Raw genomic sequence first — 26780 nt, 5'->3', positions numbered from 1 at the left:
TCCTGCAAATACTTACACGCATAACTGTACTTGTGACTAACCCCAATTAGTGTATGTAATAAGGTGCATAAGTGTTTGTAGGATAAGGGCCTCCATTTGCCCATTGCTTTTCTTTTAGACGAAGCTATGTAAGTTATCTCTTAGCTGTGTTTTAAGTAACTTTCACCAAATCAGTTTTCTCCTTGATGAGGCTTTATATCAAACCTTAGCTTTTGAAATTCTCAGAAGGTGGAATTTTTTAGTTATAATCTAGCAGTGAGTTGGGATAGCATGAAATTTATTTGAAAACTAAAAAACCCTGTCCCATATGTCATTAATGCTGGCTGAGTGAATGTATGAAACTCTAGCAACAATTTAAAATCATGGTTCAGTTAATGAAAGCTGAAGTGTTGTGAACAATCCAATAGAAAACTTGATATTAATTTGGGTGCTCTAAGTGACTACATCATGATTGATATTAAAGTAAATACTAAAGAAATTAATATTAATTTGGCCATTAGTTTAAGATAGTAATGAAAATACACAACCCAAATGAATACAAATTGAGAATACTGTAATTAAATAAGGGGCATATTCTGCCACCTGTACTTGTGAGGACATAGGCACATGGCTACCCACAGAGTAAGTTATGATTTCATTTTAAATGAGGCAGAATCTGGTCCTATAAAAATAAATCAACAAAACAAAATAGGCCATATACCAAAAAAGTTTCTAGACCATGTAGGCTGAGATTGAGTTAGGTCAGACATTGAGTGCTTCTGAATGTATCTGAGAATTTGGGGAGAATGCAGTTTAGGTCTAAACTTGACTCAGTGCCCCTGTCAATCTCACACTAATTTCCATGGAAATTCGACAGGCGATATGATGAGAGGCACAGCTCTAGTACTTACAGTTCTTGCTTTAAAGGATGTTTGCTATTTTTTCTTCCGGTACATCTTACATATTCAAATACGACACCAAAGGTGAGACTCATTCCTGCTCCAGCCCTTTACACCAGGTAAAGGGGCTAAAGTAGTTCTACAAAGTTCTGGATCCAGCCAGGAGAGAATTTCCTCAGTGAAGGAACTGAGGAAGACAGTCACAGGCTGCTTTTTGAAGATCTCCACGAAAGCCCTGGCATAGCAGGTATAGCGGATAAGGGGTGTGCTGAGGGCAGGGCCTCAGAATGTACTGGTAGTTCTGTAAAGGTTTTGGGCAGCTCTGCTGCCATAAGTTAGAGAGACCCCCCCAGGGCTGTCCGAACTACACCAGGGACTGCTTAAAGCCATCCTAGTCCTCCGTCCCAGTGCGCTAAGGCACAGTATAGAATGTCACCTGTAAGTTTGTATAGCACCCAGGCCAATGGGACCTCCACCTTCTTGGCCTCTATGGGTTACCACAATATAAATGTTAAATAATGCACACCTTAAATTGAAGAATGCAGACGCAGTTTGACATTTCCATGTTATTTAGGACAAACAGGAGGAAAAGCAAGTTTAGAAAACAATTTTATTAGACAAATTATTTAGACAAATTATACACAGAAAGCTCTGCCACTTGTAACTGAGGCCTCCAAAAAGTGTTGTGTATTTGTTTTATAGGCAACACATCAAAATAGGCCTATTTTAAATAGTGTACATGATTAACAGTTTGTTTATAGCTAAAATCACTGCAACATCTGGTATGTCCCTACATAGCTTGTTGTAAAGAAATTTCTTTTTTTTTTCCTTTTTTTTTTTTTAAATCAGAGTTGTGTACGAGTTCATGAATGTTACAAGGGGAAACAAGTTGTGCATGCTTTTAGACACTTGCTACCCTGGAAACAAAATGGCCGTTTGCATGATAAGAAATTGTTCTGCCTTACACAGTAGACAATATCTGAAGATTTAGTACAAAAACATTGATGGTACAAGATGCTCCCCTAGAACAGAATTAGCATCAAAACAGAATAGAGCTGAAGAATATACCTTTTAATTTCCCCTAAAGCAAATCACATAGGCTGATTCCTATATCAGTTCTAGCCATAGAATGAGTTAGGTTAACATAAGTGTATGGTTGTGTAAAAAACAAAAAAAACAAACAAACAAAAGGAAGGAACTCAGCACGGGAGAAGTTGCTTGTTCTCTGCTTAACGGATTGCAGACTGAAAGCTCATTCTACATTTCTAACAGATAGGAGTGTTACTTTAAGAAGCTTGTGCCAAAGCAGACACGTTTTTTGCTCTCATTGCTGTTCTTTCATCGTTCTACACAGTTGACACTAATATAAAAATTACACAGCTCCTCTAAATACAAATGAATATAGGAAGGGTTAAAATGATAGCTCGATCCATTTTTTTCTTAGCATAATATATGACTGTAATTTAAGGCCACATCAATATTTCTCAAGGGTTTTTTGTCCCAGTAACACCATTATTGTAGTGATTGATGGTACTGATTTGGAAAAGAACTTCTTAACCTTCTATGATCTACATTTAAACTTCTCTAGAGCTGTATTAGTTATCCATGGATGTGGTTTAACTAAGAGAGTTTTCGACTGGTTAAATTAATTAAATGTAAAATTACCAGGTTTAGCCTTCTACACTGCTGAATAGCCAATGCAAAACCTAATCAAATGAGTTACATCTGGGTACAAACATTAAATTAACCCGGATGTTCTAATAAAAAAAAGTATAAAATAAGCTCTGTTGGCAAACAATGCAAGTCAGAATAATATTAAAGCCAATCTCTTTTCTAAACAAAAAGACCCCCTGCACTGTATATCTTTTCTGTATACAACACATTTTTACTAAAGCTTTATTAAATGAATTGCAATAGCAACGGCTGCCATTTTATAGATATATATACACACACTTATGTATATATATTTATGTGATACTAATTTATTTAACACAACAGAGGCTTCTGTCATATGATACAGTTTACTGTACATAAGAAAAACTTTTAACACTGTACAATCACATAAAGGTCATATGCACTGTTGCAGTGCAAAAGTAGATTTAACTGTAGTCTTTACTGGCATAGTAATGGCTTTTTGTAATCCTACAAAACTGCATTCTCATATTGTGTGGCCTGAATAGTTTTTTTTTCTTTTTTCCTTTTTTTAAATTTATTTTTCTTTTACTGCAGGGTTTGCCTTTGGTCCACAGTTAAAAGGACACACAACAGCAGTGGAGCACTGAATGGATGCAGCAGAACAAATGTAAAGGACGGAAGTTATTGCAATTATATAAAAAATGGAGAAAGAGGGGAGATGCAAACGCCCTTCTGTGAAATAACCCTCTAACTTTTATGCATACTCAGTGCACATTTCCTATACTTAAAGTATATGAAAAGTGTATGAATATAAAACTAGTGTGGTTTCTTTTTTTTTTTAAAGAAACAGGTGACAAGAGAAGAGCGAGGAGGAGACAGAAAAAGCAGGGGACAGAAGGAGAAATAGTGAGTTGTTACTAAGAATCCTGATTTTTTTTTTAAAAGTTACATCCATGTTAGTCCCACAATATTACAGCTGCTCCTTGCAAAGGGAGTCCTAAAAAGAAACAATGAAGAAACTTGGTCTGAAGCTCATATGGAGGTGCCTCGGTCTGGGTCATTACCGATATTGAGCCCCAGAGTAGGAGTTGGTTGGTATGGGATAGACGACATTGTTTTGATAGGACTTCTGAAAAAGCCCCCGTTAGGTGCCCTGTGCCTAAAAGGGCCAGTTCGGTGCTCAGGCATGTTGCCAAAGGAGAAACCAGAAGCGGCTTTAGCTGACAGCGTACGGCTAAGAGTCTGGATCTGTTCTGGTATGAAGGTTGTTGTGGTGATATGAGTGTTCCTGAAGTCACTGATTTGCTCCAGTGCTTGGCGTGTGGGCAAAGTGTCAATGTCCAGCGGGGTCAAATCAATTGACGAGGTGGAAAACTGTTTATGGGGGCTGTCGTCATCTGTGCACAGGCTGTTAACACGTCTGTGAAGATGTTCCAGGTCAATTTCCTTGTCATCCTGGAAAAGAAAAAGAAGACAGGCCATTTATTGTTGCCACCTTTTGCTGGACTGGATCTTTACAGTGGAACCAGAACTGTGCAGGAAATGTGACTAAAACTTCGTCTAACTTAAACTAAAACTTTGTGCCATGGGCGGCCAGTGACCCAGCCGTTGGGGGAGGCTAGTCCCTGGCCTTTCCCCTTGTGCCTGACAGGCCCTGCCCCATCTCCTCTTGCCTCCTTCCCCGCAGGAGCCCAGAGCACCCCCACCACAGCCCCTGCCTCAGTGCCAGCTGCTCCAAGTCCCTGTGGGAGGCAGGCTGGCCAGCCTGGGCCAGTGCAGCGCAGGAGGGAACCTGGGGGCAGGGCCATGCTAGGCTGTTTGGGGAGACACAGTCTCCTCCAGCCTAGGATGCCTGCCACCCATGCTTTGTGCTAATTTACAACAACTGAGGTCAGGTATAAACATCTGTGGTGTAAATCTTTCCAACTGACTGTTGCTGACTGGATTAGAAAGAACACAGGTGCTGTCTAACCTTATAATTCACCTATTTTCAAACCCAGCATCTTAAGTACTAAGCTGTAGGTGCTACAAATAGATGCCTATCATGAAAGTACATGTTTAGAGCCAGGGTATGTGTGATTTAGATTAACGACAGCTTGGTAATAATCAGCTTCCTATAATGAAGATGAAGTGTAAACTCAGATGGCTGGGGTGATACCAGCTTTTCTTGAACTCCATACTGATAACTAAATGTGAGCTTCATACTGATAACTCATACTCCATACTGATAACTAAATGTGACGGGAGCTTTTGAAGAATAGTAATAGCTTCTTCATCAGTCTTAATTCTGGCTGGGCTCAAATTGATTTTTTTATTTATTAGCTGAAATACAATAAAGCTGAACTTTCAAACCGTTTGGGGAGTGCTGGTGGCGCATTTGCAATGTACCAGAAGAGGATACACAAGATGATTTTTAATTGTAATGCCAACAGTGGGTTTGATTCTCCTCCTAGTTACAGGGGAGCAACTCCGCTGACTCCAGTGGAATCACACTGGTGCAGGTAATAGGAGAATGAGGTCCATTGTACGTACTTGGATGTGGGATCACACCCTCCTATCCTTGCTCTTTTTCTTCCATAAACTACCCCAAAGGAATTCAATTTAAAAAAATGATGTTATGCTCGTGTTACAGCAGAGACTTTAAATGCACAAAAGTAAAAAGATACAAAGCCATGGGCCCCAAAGTAACTGTACATCACCTGTAGGCCACATATATATTAATACTGAACTGCGAAGCGTAACTCAGAACTGAGTTAAGCATAGAAATATGCAAGGGATGTCCCCACTAATCAGACTGTGGGGCTTATTCATCACAGAATGAAGTTTTAACTAACCTTCTCAAAATTCACTTTCGTTTCCATGAAATCTACTGACTCTTCCAGACCAAACAGAGAAGTGTCACAATGCATCATTCTAGGATGTCAGAGATACCAGAAATTATAACAGCACAGGCCATAGTGGTGCGTTTTTGATTTGCAAGCTTGATTACTGCAACTCCTTGTAGGTTTGATTCAAAGGTCATTGAATCAATGGAAAGACTCCCACTGATGTCCGTGAGGTTTAGATCACTGTGTCTAGGAATGAACCCACGTCCCCTGAAAAAACTCCATATAGTACAACATGTGACAGCCCATCTGCTTAGCAAGACTGGTCACCAAATCTCTCTGTACTGAATACTGAGTCCAGTTCAAGGTCTGCATTCTGTTATTCATGGTCCTTGATACTTAAGAGACCACTTTTCCTTCTTTGACCAGGACCTACCGTGACACCCGTGGCTGGCCCATGCCAGCTGACTCAGACTCACAGGGCTTGGGCTAAGGATGGTTAAATTGCAGTGTAGACTTCCAGACTCGGTCTGGAGACCGGGCTATAGGACCCTGTGAGGTGGGAGGGTCCCAGAGCTTGCACTGCAGCCTAAGCCTATGGAACTTACTCCCCCAAGAGATCAAAAGGTACCAGAGACCTCACTATTGTGAGAACTAAACGTGGGATTGACTTTCCCTCTAAAATTTATGCATGCACAGACACGTACATAGACATACATCACACCCACCGACCGAAACAAAAACAAAACCAACTATACGAATCAAACTATTTCTCCTATAGGCTGAGGAAGAAGATGGAGAAAGATTATGTCTGTTCTTAAATAATTGGGAGGTGCTCACGTGCTATGGTAACAAAGGCCATGCAGTGTTCAGACAGAGGCTCAGTCATAGTGCATAAATCATGATTTTGCCACTGTACACTGTTTTCAGTCTCCTCTTTTTTCCAATTTTGAAATTTTATAAAATGACTTTTATATGACTAAAATTTAAAATAGCAATCAAGGAAATGTTTAAAATTACATCACTGGGGAAATATTGCAGCTTGAGCTAGGTGAGTAATGAATTTTTTTGGGCTGCTACCAATTCCAATAAATTGAAAAAAAATTGTTTTGGATTGAACATCATCTTTCAAATTTTTTGGTGATTCAAAAAGAAAACAATTTCTTTTCAGGTTGATTGGAACATTTCATTTCAACAAAACTGAAACATTTTGTTTTGCTGTTTACCATCTTTGAACATTTTTGACTTTTAAAATAAAATTAAGGGAAATTTTGAAATGAAAAGTTGTGTTGAATGAAAATATCAAAATGTTATAAAAGTTATAAAAAGTGATAAAAGTTTTTTTTTTCACTGAAGCTATTAGGTGAAGTTAATTTGTAAAATATCTCAGTGTTGCCCAATCTGCATTTTTCACCATAAACGTTTCAGTCAGAAGATTTCACACAGCTCTATCTTTAGCTGAGCCTCTAAAGGTCTCTCCAATATTACTGCTGATTCTTCTACTATAAATGACAGTGGGGTCAAACTGGAAAAAAATAAGTAAGTGGTATTCTTCCTGGCTCTGCCCACAACCCAAGCTCTGCACACTCAATCCACCAAGAAGAGAAGTCACTCACAGTAAGATATACGATCATTCCTTTTTCTCTCTTGTGTTTTGGTCAGTAGTGAAATATTCAGCAGTGTTCACATTTAAATTATCATTAGAGTCAACATCCCATTCAGATTAATGGGGAGAGTTCAGTCTTCTCTCAGAGCTATTGGTTAAGGCCGTCTGCGGACTTAGGCAGACATCATTGAATGGGTTACTTCTGGTTCATGACTGGCAGGTTATTTTCACAACCATAGGACAATTATTTTTCAGTATAAATGCTCGGATTCTGGAGCACAAGATAGCAGCCATCAGGAAAAAGAGCTGGCGTGCTGACCACAAACTGGCCCACCATGACCCCTAATTTGGACTAGTGGCCTGAAAGAGCCAATGGATTTCATGGAAGCTAAAATGAAAGTTAGTTAAGATGTAATTCTTTGAATGAGCCCCATAGATGGGATAATGGGGACATTCAGCTTTTATTTTCATACTTAATTCAGTTTTGAGTCAAGCTTTTCACATCAACTTTAAAACATAAATTTAAGAGCAAGTCAATAAACAATATTAAAAAGTACAGGGCGGCCAATTTATAGCAGCTGAGGCAATGATAACTTTGAAGTTCCTGGCTTCCATTAATTTGAAAGACACACACATACACAAAATAAGTATCAAGCGTGACGTTTCTGAAAGTTTGGGCTAAGTGACAATTTGGTATATTTTATTATTTAAGCCTTTATTGGTTTTAACTGAGAGTTTCCCATTTCAGAGGAACCCAGTTTAAAGAGAAGAGAGGGTTTTCCTTTTTAACAACAGCGCTTGCCAGAAGTTTAAAAAAAATCTCAGAACTGAAACAGTAAGCAAAAGGTTTTAAAAATTCAAACATCAGTGCTGTAATTAGTGAGTGTAATTAATTCTGTCTGATTATACAGCGTAAGATTGCGAGGCACAATACTGGGGAAACTGCAGATAATGGCAAAACCATCTCACACAAACTCAAAGTAATATCCTACAACAGGTGTCTATGGCTATGTAGATAGAAAAAGTGTAATTGGTGGTGATGTACTGTAACTTGTCAAACATCTTGGACTGGGTATCTGTCAAGGACATTTTAATAATGATTTTTCCCCCCAATGTTGCTTTATCTGGTCTTTTACAGAGCTAAAACTTCACCACCAGGGTAAGCAATTTGTTTTAAGACTAGGGTTCAGGGGGCTGGTAATGAGATACCTGAATTATCATGGAAATCATTCTACAGACACAGATAGAGAGAACCAAACTCAGACCTACTATAAAATGGCACATCTTCCTCTAAAATAGAGGTCTATAATCCTTGGGAACTCTTTTAGAATTCCCTGACCAAGATGTTAAAAAATGGGTGTCTGTATTCAGGTTTCTAAATAAATCTGGCTTGGGTTTCCAAAGGGCTGAGCACCCTCAGCTGCCCTTGGCTTCAGTAGATGTTGAGAGCAGAAATGAATAGGAGTGCAGGTTCCTCTGCACCTCCAGAAATCATACCAAGTTCATTTAGGAGCCTAAATATGGATTTAGGAGTTTAGCTTTGGTAACTTGTTTTTGAAAGTCTGAGCTATTGCATTTGGGGGGCATGTTTTGAATGCCAGAGTGAAAGAGACCTTTCACACTCATTGGCAAAACCTGGAGCTGATCCACAATAGCAGGCATAATGTACTAATTACTAACATAGTCTACTACTAATTGTTGTGTTCTATTGAGAACAGTTCCTTGTAACACCAGTATATAGTATTTATTTTCTTTTTTCATTTCTTTCTAGCTTTTCTAAAAAGGAGAGTCAGATTTCACGATTCAGATTTTGAGTGACCTTGCTCATCTTACAAATCAGAAAGCTATGGAATTATCTCAGAACCTATGTTTTCCTTCCCCCTTTAGTGCTATAAATTCAAGACAAAAGTATGCAGATAGCATGAAGATATTCCACAATAAATGAAGGGGTCCAATACCTCTTTTGAAGGAACCCGGGAGCCTTTCCTTTTATTCCACCATGTTTCCAGCATTGCAATGAAACAGGAGAGGACAATCCCAGCAGCCAGGATACAAAACACCCCTGCAAAGCTCTTTATGTCCAGGGCACCTCCTTTCTGTTTGGTATCCACTGATGAGTATAGGTCACACTGACCATTCTTCGGCCACCACTTATGCTTCAGTATATCCATGTCTCCATTTTGCTGAAGTTCTAAAATCCTTGGGGAGAAAGCACAGAATCACCGGTTAGGTCAATGACAACTGAAGCCTACATTTGTACAACTGAAAACATAGAAGTGGTTGAGAACGTGACCATACCACTATTCCATCCCATGTATGTGGACGGCAAAATAGATGAGTATAAAAGGGATGACTAATAAGCCAGAGGAGGAAGTTTCTTGGCTGGAATACTGGGCATGGTGCCCACCCCCTGTATTTCTTTTTCTTCTTTTAATTACCTTCAGTGGAAGTTATGTGTATTTCTAATTGCATTTCAAACACAGAATAGCATATTCCTTTTTTCTTGCTAGCCAATTTCTGTAATTTGGGCTTGTTACATACAGAGTAATATTTTGGGCTTTATTAGTTTGAAAAGAAACAATTTGCTTTGCAAAGCAAGGACATTGCCAGACTGTGCCCTGGCAAATTTGACTCAAAAAGGGAAAGTTAGTTTGGAAGATTCATTTAAAATTCCACTTAAGACCGTTCTTAAGCAGTTTGGGTCCATATTGCCTTAGTGAGAGCCTCTCCTCCCTGAGCGAGTCTGTGGCAGCTGCAATCAGTTAAGGCTCTTGAGTTCACATACCTCCACTCCAGGAAGTGGCTGGTGGAAGGGCAGGGGACTTTGAAGTAAGGGTCTTTTCTCCCACCCTTGCTCTAAAAGACCATGAATTTATTGGTTAAGCTACAAGGCCCATATATTTTGCCAGGCCTTTCATGGAAGGAGAGATATGGGTTGAAAGGGGAGAAATTTATTTTGAGAGGATATTTTTTGTGCTTATTGATCCAAACAAACCTTTAATTAACCAAAATAAATAATTCAGTAATTACATTTCTAAAACTGATAAAATAAAATGGAATTTCCCCTCTAACGCAAATTATCTGTGTTTCTTACTAATGTTGGCAGGAAAACTAATCAGTTGCATGGTCATTTGAAAAACACTATGCAAAAAATGAAGCACATACACACATGCAAAGTCCTGGAACTTTCTCATTCAAAACCCGTTCAAACATTTTGGCCTTTGTACTTTTATCTTTGTGAATTACACTATATGCCAGATACATAAACCAGTAATGGAAAAACAGTATGGGGGCTGACTGTTTTGTTCTCAGTGGCAGCTCTACGCCCTGAGCAATGCTATTTTCTTCCTTTTCTTTGGTCGGTAATAGACAAACATCTGGAATGAATGTGCTATCCTCATTAATTAAATGATTTTCCATTTGTCAGTATAATTCCTGATTATACAAGACATCTTTTTAAACAATAGAAATTTGCTACAAATATCAAACTTTAGCTCGTTCTGTAAGACAGCAGTTCATTCCGAATTGTATCCCTGGTAATGATTTTAATTAATGAGCAATCATCTATAAGGTTAGTAGCTTTAGGGAAATCATTAAAAAAATTAAGCAAAACTAGGAATACCAACTATACAACTTTATACAGCAGGTGTAGAAATGAAGAAATCTCATTACAAAATTCATGTAAAACTGCAGTTGAAATGGAAAATATATACATCAAGGGAAATTATTGGAGCATCAGTAGTAATTTGATCAAATGTATTAACTTTATCAAGACAAAAGGGCAGATCATGGTCCTACTGGACTCAGTGGGTACTTTGTCATTGACTCCAGTAGAATCAAGATTTGGACCCAAAAGAACAGCCACAACGTTATCAGATTTGTGAATATTGCCAAATGTTTCTGTAGCTTTGGAATTACTACTTTAGAGATTTTTGAAAGTGAAAAATGTTCTTTAACTGGAATCTCCTGGAAGCTAATAAGATGTGAAGAATCTTATGTTGAACCTGGAGGCACCAATATGATTTTGTGGTGTGTGAACATTCCACAAGATGGCACTCTGTGCACAAAATTACACACTTCTGCAGCAATTACTGTTCTGGGCATATGAACTATACTAATAATTCCAGGCTGTAAACACAGATTTTAATAATTTTAATGTTTGATTTTTGTATTTAATAATTAGTTATAATAGACTAAATACACTTCCTCAATGGAACATGAAAATATGATGTCCACTATGGTTGACGCTGGGCTTCTGAAACAGCATTAAACTGTTTACAAGTGAACTTTTTCATTAGTACTCTGCTCTGTGGATACTGCAATGTCAGAATAGAATAATATTACAATGAACCAACACTAGCCAGAAGTCTATAGGTATAGCTGGAAGTCTCTAGGTAGGCTGCATGATTTTCAACTGTCCTGATGTGTTACAATATTAGAAAGCTTGGCATTAAAGACGAAGTCTAGAAAGTTGAACTGCAGTAATCTTGCTTTACTGAAAAATGTGACCTTTAAAACTTAGTTATTGATAGACTCTGGATCTTAAAATATTTTTCTTTAGCAGGTAAGCTGTATTCTAACATTTTTCAAAGTAATGATGTAAAAACTACCCCCAAAAAACATAAAGTATATATTGAATTCTTTTCTTTCTGTATTACCCAGGCTTTATAGCACCTAATGCTACATCACAAATTTCATTGGGCAGGGAGTGAAATCTCGTGATTAGAGCAAGCATGTAGGAGAGGCGACTGTTTCCAGCTCTGCTACTCTCCTTTAAACCTCTCTGTACTTCAGTGTACCCTTCTTTAAGATTATTACAGAGCCCAACCATTCTCCAACTGAAGACAACAGGAACAGAAGCAGGTTCACAATAATACTACCTACATTACAGATTTGTTGGAAGACATAATTACTGCTTTGAGATCCCCAAAGAAAAGATGATGATATTAGGATTGCAAAGCATTATTACAACGATCAAAGCAACTGGGGGAGTGCCATTTTCAGATCTCACTTTTGCATTTGTTCCGTCTGAGTTATAACTGACTAAATCTAGAGAGAGATGTAATGGTACATTTACAGTGGGGTCAGGAGCTATTTTCCTAGGTGGTTTGAGATGGCATGCAATACTGAACGCCAGCCTCTTGTGTACCAGGACATGTTAACTAGAGGAAATTACTTCTGCTGAATGCTTCTTTTCACTGAAAACAAAAGCCGCGAGCAAGTGCTAGAACTCAGGTTGCTCCTAGTCTCCAAATTAATGTTATGGAAATCTTTACCCATGTGCAGCAGGAATGGGAAAGCTTTAGATTAATAGAGCATTAGCTGCTTAGCATAATGAGGAAATTGATGGTCTTTTGGTTAAGACACGAGGACTCAAGTTCTGTGTTCAGTTCCCAGCTTCACCACAGACTTCACGTATGACCTTGGGCAAGTCACAAGGGGACACATTTTCAAGAACTGAGGAGTGGCAGTTGGGACCAGATTTCCCCCCAAAAGAAGCTCCAAATGAAGCTAAGCTCTTATGAGAATCGGGCCTTGATTGTGAGTGCTGAGCTTTTATGCAATCTGGCCACTGCTCTTGATGGACGTCAGGTCCCCATTTGTAAAATGTGGATAACACCACTTCCCTACCCCACAGGGGCATTGTGAAGTTAAAATTGTTAATGACTGAGAGTCTTTCCCTTACTACAGTGATGAGGACCATCTCAATACCTTGATGGAAAGATAATGAAAGTAGATACTCTCAACCAGTCGGAACTCAGATAGCAATCATGCTGTGCTGTGATCAAATTATTTTGGTCATTTTTGTTCCATGACAAAAAGTGAGACCACATCATCAAATACCTCAACCTTCTGAGTGACCACAAATGTCCTCATTCGCCAGACATTGGCCCATGGTAACTCCCCTTTGAACTGTTCTAGATGCCGAGGAGTGGCTTAAAGCTGCTGTGAAGAATGATGGCGTTACCTGTATTATTTTTTATGAATATCATAGGCATTCAGTTACCTGTTAGAAATTATCCTGCCTCACTGCACGGAGTTAAATCAAAGGAGGCTGTTAAGGGGGGAAACAAAACAATGACAAGGATAAGGTATCTCCAAATAGAATACCCAGGAAACAATACTTAAGAAAACAATGGGGGAGCTATTTCACTGGGAAATGCCCACCTGCCTGGCTCCAATCAGACTAGGACGTTAATTTCTTCCAGGCCTAAGCCTAGGATCAAGAGGGCACTAAACCATTTAAGACCTTGGCCCAGAGAGGAAGAAAGTCGGAGTGGGCAAGAGGTCAGAGGGAGAAGTGCAGAGTCTGATGGGGTCTAAATTAGCTGTTACCACTCAAGAAAGATCTTGGAGTCACTGTGGATACTTCTCTGAAAATATCTGATCAATGTGCAGTGGCAGTCAAAAAAGCTAAGAATGTTAGGAACCATTAGGAAAGGGATAGATAAGAAGACAGAAAATGTAATGCCACTATATAAATTCATGGTACACCCTCACCCTGAATACTGCGTGCAGTTCTGAGCACCCCATCTCAAAAAAAGATATATTAGAATTGGAAAAGGCACAGAAAAGGGCAACAAAAATGATTGAGGTTATGAAACAGCTTCCGTATGAAGAGAGATTAAAAAGACTGGGACTTTTCGATCTCAAAGAAAGAGATGACGAATGGTGTATGTTTGAGATCTATACAATGGTGACTGGTGTGGAGAAAGTGAATAAGGAAGTGTTATTTACTTCCTCACACAACACAAAAACCAAAGGTCACCCAATGAAATTAATAGACAGCAGGTTTAAAAACAAACAAAAGAAGTACTTTTTCACACAACGCACAGTCAACCTGTGGAACTCATTGCCAGGCGATCTTGCGAAGGCCAGAATTATAATGGAGTTTAAAAATGAACTACATACATTCATGAGGGATGGTTCACTTGATGATAGCCTGTTCTGTTCATTCCCTCTGAAGCACCTGGCACTGGCCACTGTCGGAAGACAGGATACTGCACTAGCTGTACTATTGGTCTGACGTACTATGGCAGTTCTTATGTTATGTCTCTCTCAGACCAGAGGTGGAGGTAGCTGGACTAGATGGAAACTACCAAAACTTGCAAAGAAAGGAAAAAGTTTGGATGAGACTAGATATGTAAAGACAGTTAGTACCTTTGGGCGAACAGCGTTTGTTTGGAAAAAGTCTTTTTGAGTCACTTTAATTAACTGCTGATCCCAGGCTTAGAGAGGAAACTTCCTTACAGTGCCAACTGCAGTTGGGCCTGTCATGGTAATACAGTTGGAAACGGGGCGGGGGGGGGTGCCACCCCAGAATCCTGTCAGAAGGGTAGAGCTATGGGGTTCTATTCAAAGGGAGGTGAAGATAGTGCACTCTGTCATCTGAGGGGTGCATTGGTCACCCTGTTACCATGACTGGATGGTGGAAATAGGTGTTGTAGCCTCATGATCCAGTCTAAATTGTGGTGAACTGTGGAGTTGCAGGCTGGAAAAATGGAAGATTGGGGCCTGACACTTGGAGGGAGTGCCCACAGGGGGAGAGATCACAGATACAATTTGCCCCTGAATTGTGACAGCTGCTCTAAGGGGAAAGCTGAGGATACCCTAGATGTGAGGGAATTCACAGCCAGCGCTACGCCACCCTTTCTGAACCCCATTCCTCTCTGGGCTAAGTGATGTGACCAAAGCAATGTGTGCTCAATCAACAATGTAGAGCAACTCTGAGGCTCTGATTGTTCTGATTGTTCCCCAACTCTGATTGTTCCCCAATCCTGGCACACAGAAAGGTGGCAGAATCAGGAGGAAGAGAAGGTTGACTAAGTGTAGCCCTGGTGCCCCATAGGATTTGACCCACAAAACTGAGAACAAACATCTCATTCTCTGACTTGGATAGAACAATGAAACAATAAATACAGACCTTATTGTTCAGAATTAAAAATAAAGAGTTGCTTATCAAACTTGTGTTATAAAACAAATAACTTAATTGCCCTCCTGTTTTGCTCAGCAATAAGTCATTGGCCTCAGCATATATAACACTGGGCAAATGGATCCTCACTTTGTGTAAATTAGCATAGCTTTGTTGAAGTTAATGGAGCTACATTGAGTTGTGTGAGATGAGGATCTGGCCCTTGATTTTTTTCCTCCTAAAACAGTAAATACATAATGTAAATCTATAATAAGGTGGCATCCACATTAATAAAATGAGGCACTAACTATATTTATTATTACATGAAACACTGGATAGGTTTCTGAAATTCTGTTCTAGAACAGTTTTACATTGGCTGTATGGTTCTGATGAGTGCTACAATTCTGAAAGTTAGATTAAAAGAAAAACGAAGTCTTCCAAGTTCTCCTGTATACTTTTAATAAGGAAAATGTTCAACTGAACCTAATCAGCCTTTAACCCTGCATTTATTTCTATTTCCAGCCCAGAGGAAAATGAGGAGAGAAGTACTAGTTTCCTTTTACAAATCCTAAATTACAACAAAACACCTACAGATATTCCCAAGAGAGCTACATAAATATCATGAGTTCATTAAGCTCAGTGCTATTATAGTAAACATCAAATGAATTAGTTATGGTAAGTCACTTCCAATATATAACTAATGGTACCAAAACAAATACCTGTTTTCTGATTCGGCTTAGCTTTAAGGAAAGGTAATTTGAGTTTCCACGCTCTACTAGCATCACAATTATACTTTATGTGGTATTCTAGACTCACTTAGAAAGTTAGCTAAAATTTTACAGTAACACAGGACCACACAGATCAGATGAACACTTAGGGACTGAGTTTACTCTCACTTTTACCAGTGCAAATCAAAGTAATTTCATCAAAGTCAGTGGCATCACACTGATGTAAAATATGGCTGAATGGAGAATCAGGACATCTAGGTATGGTTGTACTCTAAATAGACAGTAAAGCGGGATTCCATGTTGCTGAATCTATATATAGTTTGCTTAGTTTAGAAACAGAGATGGTCTTTCTATGACTGCCAGCCCCACAAACTCAACTTTGGGATCCAAAGGTCAGTGAGGCTCTCATGCATCATCACCATTAAAAAAAGATAATGGAGGCAAAATTACATCCTTGAATTATCCAGGTAACCCCACTGTGTGCAAACTATTCTCTAAAGTGAAACCTATGCAATACTAAAGGTTAAAGAGATGACACAAGTTTCACTCAGGGCTTAATATGGAGACAGTATGATTACACAAGCATAACCCAAGGCCACGATTTGGCCTGCCAGTATCTTTATTACTGGTAATGATGCATGTGAAGGAAAGAATCCAGCTTGACTCTCAGATCCCGGATTGCAATTTCAGGGCTGGCTGTTAGAAAAAACCCTCTTTTATTCATAAACTGAGTAAATTTTATGAAGAATCAACACCTCACATAACATTCACGGAGCTCTGTGTTATTTAAATGCAATTACCGTTCAGTGTAGAATGAAACTAAGGTTTAAAAAAACCTGCTATCCTTACTGTAGGCTATGCGTGGAATTTTCTAAAGCACTAAGTGCTGGTCTAACTCTTCTGCTATTGAAGTCAGTGGGAGTTTTGCCATTAACTTCAAAGGGAGCAAAGGCCAACAGTGAGCACACTTGAAAATCCAACCCTATATGTTAGGCTGTAAAGGAGATGTTAGTGTTCCATGTGTAAGAACAGCAGAGGATGCTTGTATTAGATAGGAGTTAAAAGTACTAAATGAGCCCTTTCAGTCATGGGGTACTCCTTAGATGCCTTTTCAGAAATCCCACCCTAAACAATGTTGTCTACAGTGTCACACACGAATTACCTATTATTCTAGGGATCAGAATTGGTAATGAACCAGACGAACAGGTCTACAGATGCTTTAGACCAAGTTGGTTCACTGTTTGTTTTTAGGACTCCATTTGCTGGTGAGAATGTATGGATTTAACTGTTTTTTAAAAATTACAGTTATTAGTAGCAATTTACTATTTCTCTCTCTCTCTCAAATCATTATGCTGTGTACTCTATTCAGACACTGTTCATATTGGAAAAGTTAAATCCAGAAATTAAACTGGAACATAAGGAGTAAACTCTAGTTAATCTGTTCTAGGCCATCTCCTAATGTCACATGAAAAAGATAAGTAAATGAGGAGTTACAGAAGCTGACCTTCTATGGAAAGAGTGTGCAAAATCATCCTCCACTCACTGAGAAGCAATTGCTTGCAAAATCAAATTAGCAACAGAATGGCGCTTAAGAGTTGTGGTGACTAGTGAACTTTAGTTTTGATATGTTTATGCTAGCTGTAAAAGTCAAACACTCATTACAGAAATGGCAGACATGATCTTTCATAATATGAAAGTTGGTCTGCAAATGGAGAGATAACAAGCATAATGAAAGCAAACTAGAAAGATGCAAGAGAGCTAAAAAAGGACAATGCCTCCTACGGAGACAGAGGGTATAATTGCAATTGGAAAGAGAACACTTTTAGTGATCTTTTAAAATGTCAGTGTCATCCTGGAGCATAGTGTGATATTTGGGTTACAGGGTAGAGAAAAAAAATCTTTCATTTTAGTGTGAGAATCTGGAAACGATCATCTTTGTTCGAAAAAATTAAACTGAATTCCTTCCATTGAGTGCTCTTGTAGTTACCAAAATCCTATCCACACTGTACGGTCAGCACACAAACATACATCATGCAATAGGTGTGAGCTGAGAGATGAATGAGTCACAAAGGGACTGCACTGTGAGAGGGCATCAGTGGTGACCTAATGCTGCTCCTGAAAACACTTGTTTCCAGGGCATATCAGCCAAGCCCATCTGAGAGAAATGTAGGGTTATAGAGTTTGCTACCACTAGCCTTGACATGTATTCAGACTCTTTGACTTGCCCTGGATGTAAATGGAAATGATAAAAGAAAACATTATGTAGTATAATGTGGCAGCAAGACTGCCTGCTTGGCATACCAAACCAAGTCTATGCATAAGGGATAACTGATGTGTTACTTCTTCACTTTACAATTTAAGTTTTTCTCATGCATGGGGAGATTTGCTAGGAATTAGTCTATTCCATCTTCTTAATGAGACTTATCTATTACCTCAGATAATGTATCTCTTCACTTTAACATGCCAGACTGCCTACCCTGTGTACGGAGGATTCTACAGTATTTAGACAAAGGAATGTACCAATGCAATTTTAAAGGATAGACTATCTTTCAATGTACTCATGTGACTATTAACATGTAGCTAATTATATACAATGTAACTATGTAATTAATGTATGAGTAATAGATTAGATTTGAGTTGTAGGTTTAAGTGGTAAAGCACAAATAGGATTACACCACTGAGTATAGAACTAGAGGTATGCATCACTGGTGTGTGTATGGTAAATAAGAAAGATAACACATAGCCTTGATCGAGAGATAATCCTGCACCAGTAAAGTGTAAGATTATTGCAAAATATGTGTATAAATGCTGATGTTCTGGAAACTGTGCAGCAATAGACTGGATAATATGCTGCAATATACCAGTTCATACCACAAAATGTCTGATGGAAGCATTTCAGGGGATTCTGTAATAACCTCAAATTGCTATGGTAACTCATTAACATAATGTTAATGAGAGTAAGGGGAACTAAAGGGGTAGCCTATGCAAAATGGGGCACCCTAAAATTCATAGCATTTGGAAGTGCAAGTACGAGGTAAACAGCCTTATGCATCAGTATGAGCCTTCGTAGGTGTAAGCGTAACTCAGGATAAAAGGTGTTGGCCGTTCTGTGTGTTGGGTGGGAACGAACGGGGAGATGCCTGAATGACAACTGAGGGTGATGACGAAGATGATCCTAAGGAAGAAAATGAGTAAAACTCCAGGGTCCCCGAGCAGGAGATATGAAATCTAAGTGATGACACATTCATAGGGCTAAACGCTTTGCTCTCTCTCTCTCTCTATCTGCTATTGTATTTTAGTGTTTGTGGGATTGTTTATCTGCTTAGTGAATTTGTTAATAAGGGGATTCGTGGTAAATTGTAGTTGTTTCTCGTGTGCTTTTAGGATCTCTCATTTTAATGATACTGATAACAATATTCATGATGTTGTAGTCATCAGAAGACCAAACCTTTGTTGACCACTGCTGTCTAAAAGATGAAAAATAATCAATACACCAATCCATCAATAAAGCTACAAAAAGTATAACAAAAGCACTGAAACACTGCTAACTACTTGCAGTCAAAATTAATAACTAATATTTATTCCATTGCTGTGCCTCTCCTGAAGAGCCGTGAACTGCTTTGTACAATAGGAATAAGAACTTTAAGCATCAAAATGTTTACTCACTGGATGATATTACTGTAGATTTCAGTAACAGAAGCGGCTTGATAAAAACGGAGTGCTATTCAATCCTAATAATCTGCAGAAGGACTGAGTGTCTATTCTGTTACAACCGGAATCTCTCTGTGTATAAGAGCTGTAGGAAGCTAACCCATATTTTTATCTCCGAGACTTTGCATAATCAATTCTTTTGGCCGTTTCTAAATCTTAATGAATAATTACTGTATAAAAAGAATTGAGACTCTCAGTATTTGGGAGTAGCAATAATGCAATGCAGTACAATCCAGACTCAGCAATTTAATTCACTTCCAGGAAGAACTGGATGGCTCAGAGGATTGGTTGGATGATATGGAGCCTTTCATTTTCACAGATAACCCTTTCAAATCTAGCCTCGGTTGATATTCTTCAAAATTTTTACTTTCTGAGGGAGTCTGATGTTGTGAGTGAAATGGGTGGGCCGTCTCAGTCAAGCTTCTAGTGGATAGGTGTACATCAAATAAATCCATTACCATAAGTGGTCCCTGAGTTGTCAGTCTAAGTACAGAGGCCAACAACTGAGTGAGCATTGAAAATTAACTACTTTCCCTTAGACTCGGTCCATCCAGGTCAGATTTCAGACTCATTCGTAGGGCCATGTGAAGAAACTTGCACTGCTGATCCCCACACTTTATCTGCCCTGTGGTTACGCAGAAGACTTCATTCTACTACTGGGCAGATGCTCAGCTGGAATAAGTTGTCAGAGTTCCATGGAAGCAACTGTAACTATGATAATTTACATCAGTTGAAGATCTACCCCAATGAATAAGTTTACTTAATACTGTCCCTACCCCAAACACACACACACTCCACATCTAATACTTCATGTTACCATGCCACATAATTAAATTTAAGTTTTAACAAAAACATACATTACAGACACTGCAAATGGCAAGTGTGTAAAGGAATACTGTCAATTTAAACTTTTGAAATTGGATAATTAGAAAAATCCTGATAGAGCAATAATACACTCTGAATGTATTATTTTTTAAATTCCAGAAATAATTGTAAATAATTTTGTCATTTCCTGGCAAAATTTACTGATTGCCTTGCCTTTCCATAACGATGTTTGATTTCTATCCTGCATTGGATAACTTTGCCATGATTGTCTATCTTATGAAACTGAATGGGTTTCTTATGTTCTGTGAACAACAGTAAACCCCACTTTGGGCCAGTATCAGTATTTAGTTTCCCATGGCTGGTGCCCCCAATTACCGTTTTTGTTTTCTGTCTACTAGTGACTACCCAATTCCTACTAAATAAAAACTCTAGTCAACTCAGAGAATGGGATAGCTGAGGAACATATGGCTACGAAGCACTGAGAGCATCCATTGTTTATATCCTGAGGGTGTATTATAGCTTGGCCAGCTACATCTGTAATTACAGGGGAACATCCTGGAGGAAGTATTCTGATGAGTCAGCAGGCCAACAAGGGACCCACTTGTCTCCATTTTCACAGCTCCTTTCTGATATTCCTGATCATCTAAGGTGAATGTCTCTTCTAGCTGTGCAATTTTGACCCTTCAAAACTCAGTGGATGATTCCCTGGCTCAGGGAACTTTTCTGTAGTAACTGAACCTTTTCTCCCCTTTCCTTTCCCCCCCTCCAGAATACATAGGTAATTAAGAACTCTCCTACAAAGGCCTCCCAACAAACCACAGGGCTCGGTTTTTGACATATTTACACAACATAACACAGTAGTATATCCCATTAGCTCCAGCAGAAAAGAATGTTCATTTTATGGTGTGTAGCAGGGTGTCCTTACCAAGGGCAAACTATATCCAGTCACTTTATCCCAGCTATCCTATGGCAAAAAAAAAAAAAAAAAAAGTACTGAAATAGGACATTTAACACACACACACGATGCTATGTTTACTCCCCTCCAAACTAATGGCATTTAGCTAAATTGCACTAATGGCTGCCTCGGGAAATTCTCATTTACATTCTTCATGGCTGTGGGTCACCATGAAAAGGTTTGACACTGAGACACAGTTTGGATAAGTAGGTAAAAGCATAGAAGCTTATCCAGAGGACCTATGCAGATCCTTTTTTAAGGTCACAGGCCTGAGGCCGTATTCAGCTCCTGCTGTAGTTCCTTTTCTGAGGTAGGAAGAAACCAGTACCAGCAAAGGAATTTAGATAATCTCCTGCATCCTGCTGTCACTGAATTAATTTGGATACCAAAGTACACTGTGTGTTTCAAAGAATACAGTTTGGATTCAGCAGCCGCTGGGTCCCATCAGAGAGGCTACTAGAGGGGCTGAGTCCCTACGGTGTAGGCCTAATTTGACATAAGTAACTTGACATAAGACAAACTTCATGCCTCAGTAGGCATGATTAGGAAGGTGAATGGAAGATTACATTGTAAATAAGAGCATAACAAACATTAGGCTGGAAACAGTCTAGCTAAGGTAAGCAGGAACACTCTGGTACTAGGGACAATGGACAAGTTAAATGCAGAGATCATGTTATTCATGAGCAGCATATGGACAGTGCATGCAGTGCAGGGCTGGTTCCTGAAAAGGAATCAGGCCAATCATGAAGCGTGTGATGCAACGTATAGTCAGGAATGCAGGTGTTAATAAAGACGTATACAAAGAAAAGTTTTGTGGGGTAACTTTGGATTTGTGATGTAGCCTGCATCCATTCCTGTTCAAGCCTGAACCGCTTGGGAATAGTGTTGCTGTATGCAAAATAAAGGTACCCGAGTGATGAATTTCTTTGGGACTCAAATGGAAGAGGGTCTCAGGGGATCCCAACACACAGCAGGTTCCACTAAGATGAAAAGTCAACAGCTTTAGGGCGAGGCATTGAGGACATAGTGGACATGGTCCTGGGTTTGGTGGGAGGGAGTTAGGGCTGTGTTGAAATGTCCGCCATGCCTGTCTGGTGGAAGAAACAGAGTGTGTGTGTGGATGTGTGTGTGTGGATGAGGAGTGGGGGATAGTGGGGGGGACAGGAGGAGGGGGCGAGAGGTTCCTAACCCCAAATTCTCAAGCCTTGAGAATGAAAATTCAGGTTATGTTCAAAGAGTAGATAGTCATTTGTTGATGGGTAGGAAAGATATGAAGGGGTTCTTATTTTACCCCAGCCTGTTTACTTGTTCCTAATTCTGTGTCAGATGGAAAATTAGGCTTGTACTGAATGGTTCTGTCACTGTGCTGCAAATTCACAGCTGCATGAGAAGATGCACAGGAAATCACTGTCCTTTCACTGAAAGCTGCAATAAATAATCCCACACGAGTTCCACCCCTGCCTGAAAGCTGCCTGAAACTGCTGGAAACTACACTGAGAACTTCCGGGGGGGGGGGGGGAATGTGAGGAATTAAACAGTGCACCCTGAAAAATAAAACATCATCAACAAAAAATATTAGGGGTATGGAAAGGCTTCCATAGGAGGAGAGATTAATAAGACTGGGACTTTTCAGCTTGGAAAAGAGACAGCTAAGGGGAGATATGATTGAGGTCTATAAATTTACGACTGGTGTAGAGAAAGTAGATGAGGAAGTGTTGTTTACTACTTCTCATAACACAAGAACTAGGGGTCACCAAATGAAATTAGTAGGCAGCAGGTTTAAAACAAACAAAAGGAAGTATTCACACAACGCGCAGTCAATCTGTGGAACTCCTTGCCAAAGGATGTTGTGAAGGCCAAGACCATGACAGGGTTCAAAAAAAGAACTAGATAAATTCATGGAGGATAGGTCCATCAATGGCTATTAGCCAGGATGGGCAGGAATGGTGTCCCTAGCCTCTGTTTGCCAGAAGCTGGGAATGAGCGACAGGAGATGGATCACTTGATGATTACCTGTTCTGTTCATTCTCTCTGGGGCACCGGGCACCTGGCACTGGCCACTGTCAGAAGACAGGATACTGGCCTAGATGGACCTTTGATCTGACTTTGTAGGGCCATTCTTATGTTCTTATTTGTGAAAACACAAACTGGTATCTATCAAAAACATCACCTCTTCCCCATTACAGGAACAAATATATAAGCAAGTCATCTTAGCCGAAGACAATGTTCAGGAATTATCCTTGTGAGCTACTGAAAAGCATATTTTTGAGAGTCATTTTATTAATAAGTATATTATTGACTTCATTTTAAAGATGAGGAAACTGAGGTGCAGAATGTTAAGTTACTTGCCCCAGGTCACACCATCAGTGTCAGTGGTAAAGCCAGGAATAGAATTTAGATCTTTTGACTCTCAGATTTCCTTTTAGAACAACTAGACCACGCTGCCTCCCTAAGAATAATGGAAAGAAGGGGAAAAAAACACCTCATCAGATTGTGTGACAGCAAGAAAAAGGTCAAAGATACAGATCTTTAATCGTCATGATCATCAGATTTCTTGAGCACCTTTCCTAGTTGACTGTAGGCCACACCTGTAGGTCAATGTCAGTTTTTGAAAACCTATGCTGCTGGACCTGGAATGGATGAAATTCTTCCTCTCCTTGAGGATAAAACATTTTGGAGTACAATTATATTGTATTGAAGCATTTCCCATACAATTACGGTACTACATCAACCCACTCCAGCTGACTAAAAAGAGAAGGAAGTGACACATCCTTTTATATTCATGGTTTTACCAGCCAAGTCTGTGATCGTATTAGATCTCAAGCAAAGCAATCTCTGGGATGCTTACATTCCTGGAATTTTGGACTGGAAAATAAATTAATCAAGTAGGATGAAACATACCTCACAGAAAATGAAAAGTTGCCCAGAGGGGATAGTATACTGCTAAAATCTAAGGCATTCTGCCCCAATTCTCCTCACACTTAAATGGAGTAAATCAGGAATTACACTCATTACAAAGGAATTACAAAATGTCAGTGGATTTACACTGGTCTAAGTGTGATCAGACTAGAAAAACACAGCATTAATTGGGATTTTTGAAGGTTCTCAAGTGCTTAGATAATTTTTGCCTCTAGCAGTTTACACTTTTGTTTGTTTCTGTAAACAGCATGGGAAGTGAAAATGCTGTAGTTTTGTGAGTAAAGCTCTATTTCTGATACAGATGGGCCCAAGCAGCAAAGTTGGATTGAGGTCTGAACGATCTCCATGTCCAGGAATGTTTGGATGAGAGGTTTTGGTTGGCCCATTATAGAACTACCACCACTAGGGAGAGCTGCTAAGTTCAGATATCAGTATTTCCAAAGTTGAGGAAGATTCAAATTGAGTTTTTGGTTTGGGCCTATTTCTACTTTCCAGCCCTACTAGAAGTAGGGAGGCACCAGAAATCTTGAAAAACAACACATTCTTATGAGATTTCTGGCCAAATTACATAGATTTGGAGAGTTTGAGTAAAATTTCACATCAATAGTTAGTATTTGCCTGAAGCAGACCCTAGCTTTTTTGCTATGTTCTTCACTAGAATTACCCAAATAGTAACCTTACCTTTACTATTTCTGCCTGTCACTCGCACAACACAGACAGGGATTGAAGGTAGAACCCTGTAGGATGAGGGGATGGCTGTTGGGGATTAGACCTTCTGTTGCTATCTCAGCTACTGAATAACTCCATCTTGTCCCCACTGGGTCTATCACCATTAAGTCTTTTTCTTCCTTAGCTACTAATATAGCCTAAATTTCAGGTTCCATAGTGGATGGGTTAGATCCTAAAATCAGGTTATGACCCCTTCACATCATTTAGGAGGTGCAAAGAAGCCAGAAACTACATCTAAATGCCCAGCAGATAATTCCCCTGTTGGAATAATTCCCCTTTTTGAGCCATCTGTGCTGGATCTGGGCTTGGTACTTGGTGCCTACTTTCCCTCTCCTGGCTTCGGGGACCTGTTGAGGGCAGGAAGTGGGTGTGGCAGAGCAGAGCTCCTCTATGCTTGTTCTCCGTGTAGGGGCCACTAAAGACTTCTACATCTGCCGTGCAACTTAGAGTTGCTTAGCAACAGCACTAAGTGGCTTCAGGGAGCTGTAAGTAGCTCTTTGACACCCCACACCTGTCTCTTGCACTAAAGCAGAGCCCTCGCGCAGAAGGGAATCCGGCCAGAAATACATGAACCATGAGGCAGTTCATGCACTGTGCAAATTAATCAACACCTGTTGCCTGAAGAGAGGCCTGTAATCAGTGGAAGTACTTTTTTTATTGAGTAATTTCTATTGGAGGTTAATGGAATCAAAGAAAATTGAATGGCCTGCAGAATAGGGCAGCAGAGTTCTTATCATTGCTCGGAACAGAAGCAAACTTAGTAAGGCCCCAGATAGCTTGATGATAGTACAGTAGAACCCATAGGTGCCGACTTCCCCTCTGCCCGATGGGTGCTTGACCCCCATCGCCCCAGCTCCGCCTCCCCCCGCTCCTGCCCCACCCCCATTTCACCCCTTCCCCAAAGTTCCCGCCCCTACCCCGCCTCTTCTCCGCCTCCTTCTCTGAGCGCGCCATGTCCCCACTCCTCCCCCTCTCTCCCAGAAAGTCCTAAGTGCCACCAAACAGCTGTTAGGTGGGGGGCGGGAGGAAGTGGGGCGGGGAAGTGCTGGGAGGGAGGGGAAGGAGTGGGGATGTGGCACGCTCGGGCAGGGGGTTAAGGAGGCGAGGAGAGGGGAACTTGGCTGGCAGTGGGTGCAGAGCAGCCGCTAATTTTTCCCCATGGGTGCTCCAGCCCCGGAGCACCCTTGGAGATAGTGCCTACGGTAGAACCTCAGAGTTACGAACCACACACCTTATTTGGAACCGGAAGTATGCAATCAGGCAGCAGCAGAGGGGCGGGGGGGAAGCAAATACAGTACAGCATTAAATGTAAACTACTAAAGAATTAAAGGGAAAGTTTAAAAAAGATTTGTCAAGGTAAGGAAACTGTTTCTGTTCTTGTTTCATTTCAATTAAGGTGGTTAAAAGCAGCATTTTACTTCTGCATAGTAAAGTTTCAAAGCTGTATTAAGTCAATGTTCAGCTGTAAGCTTTTCAAAGAAGCACAACATTTTGTTCAGAGTTACGAACATTTCAGAATTATGAACAACCTCCATACCCAAGGTATTCGTAACTCTGACGTTTGACTGTAGAATTTTGACATTTTTGCAATTGCTGTTTGCTGAGGGGCAAGATAAACCACGCAATGCAACACAGAAAACTTCTGGAGAAAGAAAATACTTAGTAAGCCTGATTCGCCACTTATTCAAACCACTGCAAAACTCCACTGACTTCAAAAGCAATGACTTCCTTTCCTTATAGACAGATTCCTTAGAACTAAGCACACATTGTGGCAGACCAGATGCATATTTAATACAAAACATTAAGTTATCTTACTTTTTAGTGCTAGCCTTGAGTTTAACCCAGGTTCCAAATTAAGCTCCTGACAGATCGGGAGAAGTCCTAATATAGTCAGCCATTCATTAAATGTTTTTTCCCTATCTTAACTCACATCTAAATAAGAAAGAGAACAAATCTTATTTAAAGATTCTTCATGTGACCTGAAGAACTGGAATGTTATATTTAAGCAGTAAAGCTAACCCTGAGTTCATTGGTCTTGTTATAAGCCTAAGAGAATG

General features: G+C 39.8%; 1 protein-coding gene across 1 annotated transcript in view; it reads right to left on the bottom strand.

Moving 5' to 3' along the window:
• Positions 1-1474: 1474 nt before the first annotated feature.
• GRID2 (glutamate ionotropic receptor delta type subunit 2) overlaps positions 1475-26780 on the bottom strand; it is a 1023637-nt gene continuing 998331 nt past the window's right edge. Inside the window, exons 15-16 of the mRNA XM_073340701.1 lie at positions 8903-9143; positions 1475-3968 (exon numbers count right to left, since the gene is read on the bottom strand). Of these exons, the coding sequence (XP_073196802.1) occupies positions 3546-3968; positions 8903-9143 (664 nt within the window). The 3' untranslated portion in view covers positions 1475-3545. The remainder of the gene's footprint in view (positions 3969-8902; positions 9144-26780) is intronic.

This window comes from Lepidochelys kempii, chromosome 4 (genome assembly GCF_965140265.1).
Source record: "Lepidochelys kempii isolate rLepKem1 chromosome 4, rLepKem1.hap2, whole genome shotgun sequence".
NCBI lineage: Eukaryota > Metazoa > Chordata > Testudines > Cheloniidae > Lepidochelys > Lepidochelys kempii.
Note: the sequence above shows the minus strand (reverse complement) of the source record. Positions and strands in the feature narration are given on the sequence as shown.